Source organism: Ambystoma mexicanum, chromosome 2q (genome assembly GCF_040938575.1).
Source record: "Ambystoma mexicanum isolate Mex_15411 chromosome 2q, UKY_AmexF1_1, whole genome shotgun sequence".
Lineage (NCBI taxonomy): Eukaryota > Metazoa > Chordata > Amphibia > Caudata > Ambystomatidae > Ambystoma > Ambystoma mexicanum.
The window spans coordinates 447,734,179-447,748,709 of record NC_090924.1 but is presented as its reverse complement, the minus strand read 5'-3'; the positions used below and the strand labels follow the sequence as shown (position 1 = coordinate 447,748,709).

Genomic DNA, 14,531 nt, shown 5'->3' with positions numbered 1-14,531 from the left:
TCTATAACCTATTGTAAGAGCATCATGGAACAGACTAAAAATCTATGGAATGTATTTGTTGGACTGAGATTGTTCGAAATACTTGAGGTATTTATACGCAGAGGCTGTGGGGGGGTGGACAGTGTCAAATTACTGTCAAATTGGATTCCCGGTATCTGGCTACGAGGTAGGAGAGATTTGAGGTATGCAGTGGTTGTTGGTGGCATAGATGTGATCTATGATTTGACTGTGCTCAGCATTAGGAAGGGCAGGTTCACTGAAAGCAAAATCAGGTGAGGCAATTGGTCAATTGCTCTACCATCTTGTGGCCTTTGGGAGTAGATGCAGATGATACTGTGGGTGTCATCAGCAAAGAACTAGATAAACTAAACTTAAATGAGAATATGATGTCAGTGAATGTGGTGGTGAAAAGAGAAAGATGGGGCACATTATCATCCTACAAGGAGCATTCTGTTAAATAGGAGACAACCCCGGTACTGTGCCTGCGATTCAAGCAGTAGACACAGTTGATGGTGCGATGCTTTGTTCAGCAGTAGCAAAGGTATCAAATGTCCATAAGGATAAGTATCTACGGTGTATGGAGGAGAGTTTTTGTGCGGAACTGTGTTGAGTAGTCGGGTAATGTGTGAGTTGTACCTCAGGAGAGTGCAACCTTCATTGGACAGATCTAATTACGCAGGTCAAGTTTTCCCCTAGAATTCTAAAAGGGCAATATTGGAAAATCCTATAAGAGTGTGTGTGAGCACCGGCATCATTGGTCTCTGAGAGCAGCACTAATGAACAGCCGCACAACAAGGACATAGGTGATTAATGTGGATTTCAGCATTTGTTTTTGGGTGGGTTTTAGTACTATTTAACACATTCTGACAAAGAAAGGTGGATCGCGGCCTCTTCTAGAGAAATGTATTTGCAACAGCAATAGGAACATGTAATGTTGTATTGATTTAGCATTAGGAGTCGGATGGAACACCCCAAGCCTATCATCAACCCTTAGCAATAGCAGAAAAGGGGAAACCAAAGGCGTAAACACTGGCCTGAAGAGAAGGATGAAGAGATCAAATAGGCTCACTGTTTTCTCAATGGTTAAGTGAAAATAATATTGAAAACATTTCGAGAGGTTTTTCATTGGAAAGGTGAAAGAAAACTGGAAGTTAGGTAAAACCTGGGGAGGGCAAGCCTTTTGGGCATACTGAAATCCAGTAGGTGGAGAAAAATATAGAATGGGCAAAAAAGGCTTTTTTGTCAGACTGTAGTGTCAGTGAAGGGTATCATTTATGAAATCTGTATACCAGGAGGGACGACAATGTAGATGTGATCGACTCATACACAAAACATTTGCCCATTCTTTATTTTCTTCTTTTTTTGGCATGGTTAAAAGCTGTTTTAAAAAAAAACATGTCTCCTAGCTTTGCTTTGGCAGTCGAGAGTGAAGATGGTCCAAGTGGCACTGGAGTTGATTAAGTCTACGATTGCCACATGTAGCCAGCTGAATGTGGCTGAGAACGTGTGGATGACATGGGAAACTATAAAGAAGGGTCATGGTTGCAGCCTGATGTGCACTCTCTAATGATATGATGATATGATATGATATGATATGAGTCTGGTGATGTCAGGTGGACACTGGTTGTGTTTGGCAATGGGGGATGGGTGGGTGAGGATGCCCCCTCCCTTGGTCAATAAACACTGTCAAAAAACAAGGGTAGCTTGATGATGGTCATCCTAGGAAATGGAATGGCCAAGTGGAATGTTCATCTTAAGGTTTCTGGGTTAGCTGGTGCTATTTTCATCCCCAGCACGGCTTTACTGAGTATGACCTGCACTGTATAATTTGGGTGAAATTAAGCTGCAAACCTCAGGGGAAGAAGAAGCCTTGACGCACAGTCTACCAGAGGGAATGTGAAGAGGGTGGGAAGTGCTATACCTATATGTGATTTAATGAATTTTAAAGTTTTTCAATGGAGGGATTATGGTTCAACCAAATTTGTAGTATGCATTTCAAATGTTCTTGACTGTAAAATTATACATTGTGATGGCTAACTAACAATAAAGTGAAATGATGATATACAGTTGTCCTACATTCTGACTATATTGAAGTTAATAGAAGAATCAATCATTGACCATATGCTTGTGGAAGCTCACTGATCTGTCTGGCTGTCATCCGTGGGTTTGTCATCGTACTTACATAGATCATCCAGGCCGCGTATCGCTCAGCGAGGTTATACAGCACAGAGGGTTCATTCAGATGGGTCATTATGACCATGTCTTCAATCTTGTCGTACTTGGGAGGATTCTGAGGGTAGACCTGAGTGTCTTTGACTGTTACAGTCTGTAAAAAAAACAAAGACAGACAAGTTAGATCTGGAGCCTGCACACTCTGGTGGGTGAACCGTGATATACACTTATTTCTGTTATGATTCATGCGATATGCTTCTTACCCTTCCATCATCGGTCTTGACAGTGACTTTGCCACCTTCTCTGGCCGTGATCATTCCCTTTACAAAGAGTTCTTTTTCATCATCCACGTAACAGCTGTTCTTGGCATCAAATGGCCTGTTCTGGGCTTCTATACGCTCCTTGTCAGTCTTACGCAGGTACTGCGCAGCCTCCCCAAAGACCGCCATTTCTGAGTCCCCCATGGCTGCCGACTGTTACTACAGAGATTAGAAACAAAATTTGTGTCACATAAAAATGTAACCTTTTACTTTTATAAACATAAAGTCAAAGGGCAAATCGTATTGACCATTGTGATTCCGAAGTATAGTTTTTCCATAAATTGTATTCTGGCAATAGATAGTTTATCGCATTTCTAATTGCTGCGATCATTTCTTGAGGAGGCTGAAACATCTGGCTTCCGGTTTTTCAGCCCTTGACCTCTAGATTAAGGGTTCAATTGTGATTCGAATCAGTTAAATGTCAGTCGGTGGGCAGGCGTTCTTTTCACTAAATGTCTATCACATGTGGCAGTGATTGGCATTTTAGAGAGGTAAAGGATGGATTGAGCGTGAAGTCTGCATGACCAACCTGTGTTTTTACTTCTAGAGAATCACACAGTTGCCTAGAAAGTTGCAAGTATGTGACAAATGTATGGTAGCACAGGGGCTAATTTCCCAAGCATGTGTACAGATAGGCATTGTGGGCAAAAGAAACGTGCACTCTTATGCAGCTTGCACACATTTAGGAAAGGCACAGGTATGATTCCATGTCTCCTGTTAGGGGAATGAGGCAATTCTATTTTTATTTATTTAAAATGCGCAGCACTTCCCCGGCCTGCCATGTGCAGAGCCACCGTTTATCCTGCCCGCCCCAAAAGGGGCCTGTAAGCTTGGACTCGCCAGACCATCCCGATTACAACTCCCATGATCCCTCGCTTCATGGCCCATGACTGAACCACCTTAAGTTAGTAAACCATATGCGTGTCCGCTGTAGCCCCTTCCAGGAGGGAGCACCCGTGCAGCCTGTGAATTGCTCAGCCATCACCTCTCACCTGCTCTGTAAACACAAGACATGCTTGAAGGAAATAACATACTCGGGCTTTCAGTACAGAAAGCCTGGAAGGTGTCCAAAGTCTGTGTTAAGTCCTGGTGACAGGGGTGGGCGGCGAGAGGGGCTGGGCGAAACTGGCCTTCTCTGGCATTCTATGAGCACAATGCCTACGCCATGTGTCTTCAGCTAAACTTTCTTTCACCTTTTCTTTTAGTCAGTGAGAATAAGCCTTACCTCACAACACCGCTTGATAAAGAAACAACCTTCGCTGCTGGAGACCCTGGGGAGAGAAGCAGTGTTAATAACTGTAAGTCAGTGACACTTGCATGGCTCACAAATACCAAAATACTGTTCTGCTTTGCTCGAGTTAATGAAGTGCGTAACCGTTTCTATGTGTAGCTAAAGTGAGTCAGTGGGTGAGTGAGTGAGGATAAAGGTACAGAAAGTGCAATTGAGTGTGTGTCAGCATGCAATTTAATCAATATAAGTTATCCAGCAGAGTGTCCGCACTTACCGAAGTCTGAAGCGTTTCTACTGGGTCCTCATCCCTTCTTATATAGGAGTTCATCTGCTGATTCAGCATGCCTGCCCTTTCACTCATGGGAATCAGGCGCAGCCAGTATAGCTGATGACCCAATGCAATGATATCTAAAAATACCTGGTATAATTAAATATGCCCATTGGTGCCAAGTGGCCGCCACCTATCAGATTTATGATTCATAAAACATGATGCGAGCAGCAGGGTCGGACGGGGTGATAAAATTGCCTTGGCCTGGGCACCAATGAAAATGGGGCGGGGGGAGGGCTATTCGCAAATGGCAACTCATTCTTTTAATGACAGACTGCGTAGTGCCCACGGGGGAGTTTTTATGTAAAAATGACTTGCAAATGGTGCATTTTAAAGAATATTTATTCAGTGCGACTGGTCAAAACGACCAGGTTCACGCTGAGGTAACTCATCAAATTGGCCCATTTTGGCCCAAAAAGTGTCACACTTTGATCCAAACAACCTTCCGACATTCGCATGATGGGCCTGCACCTGGGCTATGGCCCTATTGCTCTATGGGCCAGTTAGAGGCGGGCGAGCAGGAGAATGGGCAGCAGGAAACTCTGGCGCAGTCTGAGTAGCCACGTTATCATTTGATAAAAGCATCTTACCGAATGCATTGAAAATGCTGATTCCATCTGAGTTTACAACGGTTATATGTGACTAGATTTTTACTCAATGAACTTTTTTCACCAACCATAAGGTTGTGATGTTTGTGAGCTTCCTGTCATATAAAATTGACTGTGTAAAAGAGAATATGTACTAAACTGCTAGTTCTGTTGATCCTTTTCCTATAAAAAGCTGACTTCAAATTAAAAGCTCTCATTGCACATTGTGACTGTGTTAAAACATATGGCATTTTTATGTGAAACCCTTCCCTATGAAGTTAAACACTCATAACACACACATCAACCAATTCACGATACTCGTGCACCACGCGAGGTACATTTATACACCTATAACAACTACAACCCTGTGATGTATGGCCCCTATGTACACATAACGTGTGAATATCCTAACGTTCCACACTGTGTTCATGCTATTCTGTTGTGCCAGGTTAGATTGTGCTCCTATGTTACCTTTCATTATGTTATTGGACAGCACAATAAAAGATGTGTCACTTGCACTTGCTCTTCTCTATCATACACACAACCCACCTTTCTCCACATCTTTTACCACCCCCTACACACAACTTACCACCCCCTACACACAACTTCGACTCTGACTGGACCGATTTCACAAATTACAACCACAGCTCCCCTGCTTCAATATCTACCATGGCAACGTCAACTCCTGCAGTTCCCATCCAGACAGCAACCCTCTATTAAAGTGTAGCCTCACTCCACTCACCCATATGACCCTCACACAGCTCATAGCCTACCTCTCTCTCACACACACACACACCTGGCGACACCCTGGACCTTTGGATTTCAAGTACAAATCTTGTTTCTGTGTAAAACCGAATTTGGGTTTCGTGGTCAGACCCCTTTTCTATCCCCTTCACGCTCACTTTGCCACACAAGATGTCCCCACCGGCCACACATCCCCTTTGATCCCCAGCAACACACACTAAACACATTACAGACACTGCCTTAGCACCAACCAAATCACCCCCGTCATCCTCACATGCACACCTCTTCACTCACCTTAACAATTACAATACCATCATCATACTGACACTCGACAACATTGCCCTGTCAAATTACAAAAACCCAACAGCCACCACCATAAACCATGGTTCAACAACTCCCTCCTTTCTATCAAGCAGGAAGCCAGGCGCCTAGAAGGAGCCTGGCAAAATAACCCATTGCCCCGCCACCAGAACACCACTCAAACTCTGCCGCAAGAAATGCAAAACAGCCATACGCAATGCCAAGGCCACACATTACCTCCAAGAACTCCAAACAGACACACATTGCACACAGAAACTATTAAACATTGTGAAATCCCTCTCCAAACCCTCATCAACACTTTACACACCCAGATCCACTGCAGTATGCAACTCCCTCATGGACTACTTCAACGTGGTACACCTTCTACTGCATCGACACAGACACCCTCATCAACCTTACCACCAAAACAAAACCTAGATGATGCATGCCCACCTAAACCGTATCCAATTGCATCACCACCCACACTCTCCACTGGCTCAATATCATCAACTCCTTTCTCTCGCATGGTACATTCCCATCTGTTCTTAAACCTAGAAACATCTTACCCCTCCTCAAAAAACCATGTCTCGACCCCACACTCATCAAAAATTACCACCCCACCACTATCTTTCCATAAGTCCCCAGAATCATGCAATGCTTTGCCACTACCCAACTGCAAGAACACATCACCACAAACTGCGCACTTAACCCCTTCCAATCTGGTTTTTGACCTGGACACAGCACTGAAACTGCCAAACTTCACATCCTTGATTACTTACGCAACATCACTCATAAAGGACACATGGCTCTAATCCTCAATCTCTCTGTAGCCTTTGACACCATCGACCAGGCCATTCTAGTCAACATCATATCCCACAGGATGAAACTCTCAGGCAACGACCTCGACTGATTCATCTTGTTCCTTACTGACAGGACACACTTTGGCTCCATGCCCCCTTTTTGATCCAACCCCACCCTGGTCAATTACGGGGTCCGAAAAAACTCCTCCATGTTTCCACTGCTCTTTAACCTATACGTTGAATGCCTTGGACAGACTCTTAACAAACACAACATCCATTTCCACCAATATGCAGATGACACACAAATTTACCTCCAAATCTCCCCATTCCCCCCACAACTCCACATCCTCAAATGCTGTCTCTCCACCATCACCACCTGGATGGCTGCCCACTTCCTTAAAACTCAACCCTTTGAAAACAGAATACCTCCTCGTCTGCCACACAGACACAAACCTAAACTCAGCCTCTGGATCAAATAATGTGTCACAGACATCCCCCACGTATGGCTCTAGACAGCTTTCAAATCCATTGGCTTCACCATCAGACCCCACCTTTCCTTCATACATCACATAGCTGCTGCCACCAAAACCTACAGCTACACCTCCTAAGAAAGATCAGACACATCCTTCCTCCTGATGACTTCGGCACCACAGTCCAAGCACTGGTTTTCTCCAAGCTGGACTTCAGCAATGCTCTCCTCTGTTGACTCTCCAGCAACTCACATGCCCCTCTGCAAGCCATACAAAAAGTGCAGCCAGACTCATCCTCCACCTGCCAAAACATTCAGACATCACCCCAGCTCTCGCCAAGCTCCACTGGCTTCCTGTATCCCAAAGAATTGCCTTCGAAGGACTCGGCATTGTTTTCAAAGCCATCCCCAGAAGCCCCCATCTTACCTTCACGGGACACTCAAACCAATTATCTACACAAAGACCAGGCAAGCAAGCATGTTCATGTTGAGTTATTGGCTTATATGTGTGCTATTGAAAACCCCACGAAATGGAAAACAATCTTGCTTACTACAAAAATTGCCTTAAAATTACCAGTATCCCTGGTAAGGCTACGAGTGACAGTCATGATTTTATTAATGGCGTGACATATAATTACTACTCCCCCAATCATTTGTACCGCTGTTGAACCCCTCCCAATCCCAAGTACTTCACAAAATGCTGCATCTGTGTTCATTTTAGGCGCTCCATTTGGGAACAGCAGGTCTCTTTTTGAGCAGCAACTTTCACACTAACTGTGGTTAGTAGGAACGTGGTAACACCATGATGTACAACATGAGCATCTAATGCGGGCCCTCTAATTAGCAGTATGATTGGGATGTCTCATCAACTGGGACTGCAATATAAGGACACAATCATTATTCGACATACTCACATTCCTTCCATTAATGGCTTCCGTAGTAAACACTCTACCGAGATTGCACTCATGTATGTCTCCAACTTTCTCTCTAATGCTCACCACTACAAACTCTCTTCTATAAAATGCTTTTAGACCCTTCTGCCGCTTTTGACCCTGTCAACCACTCTGATCTCCTCCTGACTCTCCAGGACCTTGGGTTTCGCAAATCTTCTCTTGTCTGGATCGCCTCCCACCTGGCAGGTCGATCCTTTTAAAAACTCTTGGAACTTGGAAGCCTCTGAACCCCGGTGGTGGCACTTAAATTGTTAGGTGGTACACATCCCCGTTCCTGAAAACGAGGAAAAGGGTGCTTTTTGAAGTGTAAAACACAGAGGTGTGCCTCAGTGAAAGGTTGGCTTCTTTTGTGCATATTTCTTTTAAGTCTTATCTTTTATTACTGGGCTGGGTACGTGTAGTGGTTCTATGGCAACATTCTACATAACAGGCAGACACAAGACTGAAATGGAGAATGCTAATGGCGCCTTTCCCTGACAAGTCACTAAAAAGGAGCCATTAGCATTCCAAAGCCCCGCATACTGTGTATACTCCACAGTACTCCACAGTAAATGCCTGCACCAAATAAGTCTGATTTTCTTCTAGCTAGTCTGCAATGTCTCTAAGTGGACATGAAACCAGTGAGGTAATAATGCATACAACTTCCACATTTTATTCAGAAGATGCTTGTTTGAACCAATTCCATGAGTGAAGACAAGTAGGGTACTACACAGAGGTGTCTGGTTGTCTTGTGTAGGTTAGAATGTTTCAAGCATCAGGGTGTTATAATTGTTTTACCGACTCCTTGATTTCCGGAATAAGGGGTGTTTAAAATGAATGTTGAAAACAAGGAAAGGGGGTGTTTTAAACAATTGGAGACGAGCATGGGTACAACTTTAGACTGCGAGTGCCACCACTGGGCTCTGAAACCACCCCTCTTTCTGTTAGCATCCGCCAAGATCAGTCCTTGGACCTCTGCTCTTCACTCTCTACACCTCTACCTTATGGAGACTTATCTCATTCTTTGGCTTCCACTATGACCTTTTTGCTGATGACACTCGATTATATTGTTCTTCTTTCCCTCCTTCACCTCAGCCATCTCGGTACAGATTACCAACTGTCTCACTGCAATTCATCACTGGGTGGCTCTCCACTGCCCCATGCTGAACACTTCAGAACACTAGAATGCATCTTTCTAATGGATTGTGTCCTCCTACCAATTCCTCATCTTAGATATATGTTTCCTGCTTTGAAGTTCTCTGAAAAACATTTAGACAGCAGGGGCGCTGTGTGGCATTGGTGTCAATCTGCCTCAACTATCTTCATTCCTTCATCCGGACATGGCGTCGATTATGGTATGAATAGCATGCCATACCTCAGTTCTGCTTTTCCGCATGGCCAGCATGCTCTTGAACAGTTCAAATTTGCTTAGAGAATGTAATGTATTTCTTCAACGCACGTCATACTTTTGTCAATTTGTTGTGATTCTTTGACAATGTTAACGCCTAAAACAAACTTCAACAGATGTGTGAACTGTGACTCAAAGTTGCTGATCACTGATCCGCACAAAATTTGTCTCTGGGGCCTTGGCGAGGCCCATGATGTTGTTGAGTGTGGCTCTTGCCAATCAATGATGTGCAAGGCTATGAAGGAGACAAGGTTGATGCTCACCCTAAATTGGTCTCCATCATCCACACTTTCCAAGTGAAAATCCTCCCATGGTAGGAGTTCCATGGGGGACAAGTCTCCGGAAAGACCTAAAAAAACGGTTGTAGGACTCCAAGAGGTCGAGATGTAGGAGTGATTCCTGGCATTCCTCTTAGTCGTCTTCTAAGAAGAAGATTAAGAAAAGGCGCCTTTGATCTTCTTCATCAGATTCCCTGCCCGATATGAGCCGGATACGCTTCCTTAAGAAGACCGCTTCGGCGGCTGAGTGGGAAAAATGTTGGAGGTATTTTCAAATGCAGCTCCCGCTGTCTCCTCGAAAGAGCCAAGTAAGGCCTCAGATCCCTCTGCGTCCTCCAAGACCGGTAGGGAATCCTTTAAGGCTTCAACCCTGACTCCCAAAAGCCTAAAGCATGGGATTATAAGGCCTACGAGATGGCTACCTGAGCACCGTTGACAGCGCTGGGACCTCATCGATGCAAATAAACACCTCCAGAGTCGAAGGGACCTTCAACGTCAGCGTCAACCTCACAGTCAATGTCGAAGTATAAGCCAGTCGAAGACAGCATTTTTCACTTCTTTTGGATCCATTTTGATGATGACGAGGACGATGGTATGGTTCCCTTCAGGTATGAATGCTTTAGGGCCCCGGATATCCCTGAGGAATTTGTCTCAGAGGAATCTCAAATGGAAGACTTAGCGCCTCATTACGACTAGTGCAGAATGGGTTTAACGGTGCCGGTAATGGTGCCGGCGCCGTTAAACCCACTTCGCACTATTACGAGGTCCCCTCGCGGGACCCGCTCTGGACGTCTGGTTTATCCAGACGTCCAGAGCGGGCCCGCGAGGGAACCAGGGAGCTAACAATGGGCCCGTTTGTGATGAGCCTGTTGTTAGCTCCCTCCCCATTCCCATTGAGCTCAATGGGAATGGGGAAGGACCGGGCCCGGGTTCCCTGAAGGAGGAAATAGCGGGCCCTCCATACTCGGAATGGCCCGGTATTTCCGCATTCAGGGAACCCGGACACGATTTTGGAGGCAGCCATGCCCTTATAAGTCATAGCAGTGGATTTGATACTTCTCCTGATGTCGAGTTTGACACCCCTAATGTTCATTCTCACACGAATGCAGCCTACAGGACTGTGATGAACAAGGTCATTGAGTGTTTGGGTTAGGGTTGGCGTGCCAAGGACATCACCCAGGATGATCTTACAGACATTCTAGATAACGGTCTTCCTAAAGAAATAGTGCTACCCTTCCATTCAACTCTAAGGGGCCCACTTTTGGAGCTCTGGAAAAACAAGGTACTAGTCCTGCAGTCAATAGGAGTTAGGTAACAAACAATATCTCCAGTGGACCCTAGAATTTCTAACAAGGTACCCTACACCAGAAAGATTGGTAGTGCAGGCTGCTACTTCCACTTCTAAGTCTTCGGTTTATCCTACCATTCCTCCAGATAAGGATGATAAGGTTTATGATGCCCTAGCTAAGATCGTTTTCTCAGCTGGGAGTATGGCTTTAAAACCTATTGATGTGTTTTGCGCTTTAGCCAAATACTGTTATACACTTTGGTTGTGGTGACATAGGCAGCCATCAACATCCCTGAAGGGGAAATGTGAGAGGGGGTTTTCAGCCTTATCAGTGATGGGAAGCAGGCTGCATGCCAGTCCCTTCAGTCATGTTTAGATGCATCGGACTGAGTGGGTAGATGCATGGGATCCAGAGCAGTTTGTAAATCTGGTTTTTCTCCTGATGTCTAGTCAAGACTTTTCGATATGCCCTTTGATGGGTCCAATTTGTTTGTTCAGAAGGCGGACGAAAGCTTGGAGAAATTTCAGGCTTCCGAGGCTGCAGAAAATTCTTAGTGGCAGCTATCCATCAACAAAATTGGGAGGTGTGGGGGGCAGTCCTTTCGATATTACTCTTCCTTTAGTCCAAGAGGTAGAGGTAAAGCTGTTCAGAGACGAGGGCAAAGAAGATTTGCACGTGCTCTAAGAGGTCATGGAGGAAAGCCTGTCCAGGCAGCAGCCTCTTCCTTGCCCTCAGCTGGATCCAAATCCCCAAAACTTCTCTGAGCACTTAGCTCACCAAACTCCTGTGGGAGGCAGATTGACCCAGCATCTGGAGGAATGGTACTCCATTACTTCAGATGCATGGGCATTGCAAACAATTGTCCAAGGGTACAGTCTTCAATTGTTAAAGAGGCTTCCGGACTGTCCCCCGAGGGAACACTCTCTACGGGCCCCAGACCCCCTCCTCATACAGGAGATTTTCTCCCTGTTGGAGAAAGGTGCTGTGGAAAAGGTACCTGCAGCGGAACTGATCTAGGGTTCGTATTCCACCTGGTACCCAGAAATGTGGATGACTATGACCCATCTTGGACCTGGGGCGCATGAACAAGTTCCTCTGGAATGACAGATTCAAGATGGTCACTCTTTGGCAGATCCCATAGGCCCTTCAGCTCTAGGACTGGATGGTGTCACTCGATCTTCAGGATGCTCACTTTCATGTGACTATACATCCAACGCACAGAAGGTACCTGAGATTCGTCATTGGCAGTACTCACTATCCATTTTGACTGCTTCCTTTTGGACTGACCTCTGCCCCAAGGGTTTTCACCAAGTTGATGGCCATGATGACAGCGATTCTAAGGAGAGTAGGTATTCACATCTTTTCTTATTTGGACGACTGGCTGATCAGAACTCATTCTCCCGAACAGTCTCTGGAACATCTCAACAGCACCTTCCACTCCCTTCACAAACTAGGCTTCTCCCTCAACTTCAAGAAGTCTCAGGTGACACCTTTTCAAATGCTTCCATGTATTAGAGCGGTCCTGGACTCTTCCTCACGGAAGGCTTCTCCTCCCGAGTTGAGGGCTCAACATATCTTGCAGATGGTGATGAAGTTTCCATTGCCCAATATCGTCCGGAATTCGATTTTCTGAGGTTGCCGGGCCTCGTGGTGTTCTGCATTTTCCTGATGTCAGTGGGCCATCTAAAGTTGAGGTCCCGCCAGTGAGCCCTCAGATCTCAATGGTCATAGTTCTCAGGCAGAATGAGGTTCTAAACAAGGTAGCTCATGATCTCCGGTGGTGGGCATGAAAAGAAAACTTGATAATCGGGAAAACTTTTTGGCAACCCTGTCCTGAGATCACTGTAGTCATGGATGCCTCCCTCATGGACTACACACACGAGTGATCTGGCGATGAGCAGGCTTTATTCCCCAGCAGAATCAAGACTGCATATAAACCTGTTAGCGCTGAGGGCATTCAGACTAGCACGGATGGCCTTTTTGTCTTCCATCCAGGGAAAGAAAAGTCTAATAATGACAGACAAGACGGTGGCCATGCATTACCTCAACCAAAGAGGAGGTGTAGGGCCACTACCACTGTGCAAGGAGGCGATGCAGTTTTGGTTACAGGCTCTAAAAATGGGATCTCTCTGGCAGCTTGTTCATTTAGCCAGAAAAGAGAATATGATGGCGGATGCTCCGAGTAGGAAGAGCACAATCTCCCACGAGTGGGAGTTGGCTCAGGAAGTCCTTCTCGAGATCATTGCCCGCTGGGGAACCCCTCAAGTGAATCTGTTCATGTCCAGTCCCAACAGAAAGTGCAACCTTTTCTATTCCAGTGAATTTCCTCAGAGGGGAGCTCTGGGGGACGTGTTTATAGTCGTCTGGGAATTCTCACTTCTATATGTGTTACTGCATGTCCCTGTCATCCCTCAAGTCTTTAGGTGGTTGGGGAAGTTCGGGAAATCCATGGTCATGATTGCTCCGGATTGGACCAGTAGGACGTGGTACATCTGCTCGGCATTCCGTTTTCCCCAGAGTGGAACTACTCTAGCAGGAGGGAGGCTGTCTTCTTCACCCACGAATCAGAACGTGGAACCTACACACATGGTTTCTGAGAGGATGAGATATAAAGATACTGACCTCCCAGAAGAGGTTATGTAGGTGCTGCTTTCAGCTTGAAGACCAGCAACTGAAACCCTATACTGCTGCTGTTGGAACACGTTTTGCATCTGGTTTAGAGGTAAAGACATATACCTGTTCTATTGCAATGCGCCTGTTGGGCTTTCCTTTTTACTGCTCCTAACCCATCAAGGGTTTCAGGTGGCTACCATCAAGGGGTACTTGGCTGTGCTATCAATATTCAAACACATGCCAGAACAAGGCTCTTATTGTAATATGCCTCTAGTAATCCAGTTTCTGAAAGGACTAACAAATACATTCCCGCTGGTACCTTTTCTGGTTCCATCCTGAGATTTGCACCTGGTTCTTACGTTCTTGATGGGAGGGTAATTTTAACTGCTCAAATCCTGTCCTCTCAGGCTACTAACATGGAAAAACATTTTCTTAGTGGCTATTGCTCCTGCTCCCAGGGTTACTGAGCTACAAGCCCTATCCTGCAAGCCACCATTTATGGTATTCTTCAAGGATAAGGTTGTTTTGAGAGTCCGTCCCTCCTTGCTTCCTAAGTTGTTGTCTGAATTTCATTTATCCTAAAAAAATCATGCTCCCAGCTTTTTACCCCCCTCCTCACCCTTTTAAGGATGAAGCGAGGTTGCACAGGTTTGACCAGAAAAGAGCTCTTAGCTTTCACATCTCAAGAATAGTAAATATTAGACAGGATAATCAGCTATTCATTGGCTACACGGGTCTCAAACTAGGCAAAGCTGTGACCAAGCACACTCTTTCAAGATGGATTATCCAATGCATTTCAGAATGCAATTAAGGGCCCATTCCACCAGTCGAGTGACTTCCACTCTACAAAGAGGTGTACCAGTGCAGGACATTTGCAATGCCGCAACCTGGTCCTCCCTCCATACATTTTCAAAACATGACTACTTGGATACCCCATCCGGTCAGGATGGTCGATTTGGAAGAGCGTTCTTGACAACATTTTGTACTATTTAAACTATCATGAGAATCCGCTTCTCCCACCTCCATCATGAATATTGCTATGGGAGTCTATCTAAAATGA

At 45.4% G+C, this 14,531-nt stretch overlaps 1 protein-coding gene across 2 annotated transcripts in view; it reads right to left on the bottom strand.

Annotated features, from left to right (window-relative positions):
• LOC138569501 (myosin-1B-like) overlaps positions 1-14,531 on the bottom strand; it is a 148,780-nt gene that overhangs the window by 43,488 nt on the left and 90,761 nt on the right. The window contains exons 1-3 of one of the 2 annotated variants that reach the window (XM_069647531.1): positions 3,718-3,824; positions 2,436-2,651; positions 2,183-2,326 (exon numbers count right to left, since the gene is read on the bottom strand). In XM_069647531.1, coding sequence (XP_069503632.1) covers positions 2,183-2,326; positions 2,436-2,636 — 345 coding nt within the window. In that variant the 5' untranslated portion in view covers positions 2,637-2,651; positions 3,718-3,824. Of the gene's footprint in view, positions 1-2,182; positions 2,327-2,435; positions 2,652-3,717; positions 3,825-14,531 lie in introns of those variants that run through there. The other variant, XM_069647532.1, reaches the window with a different exon arrangement.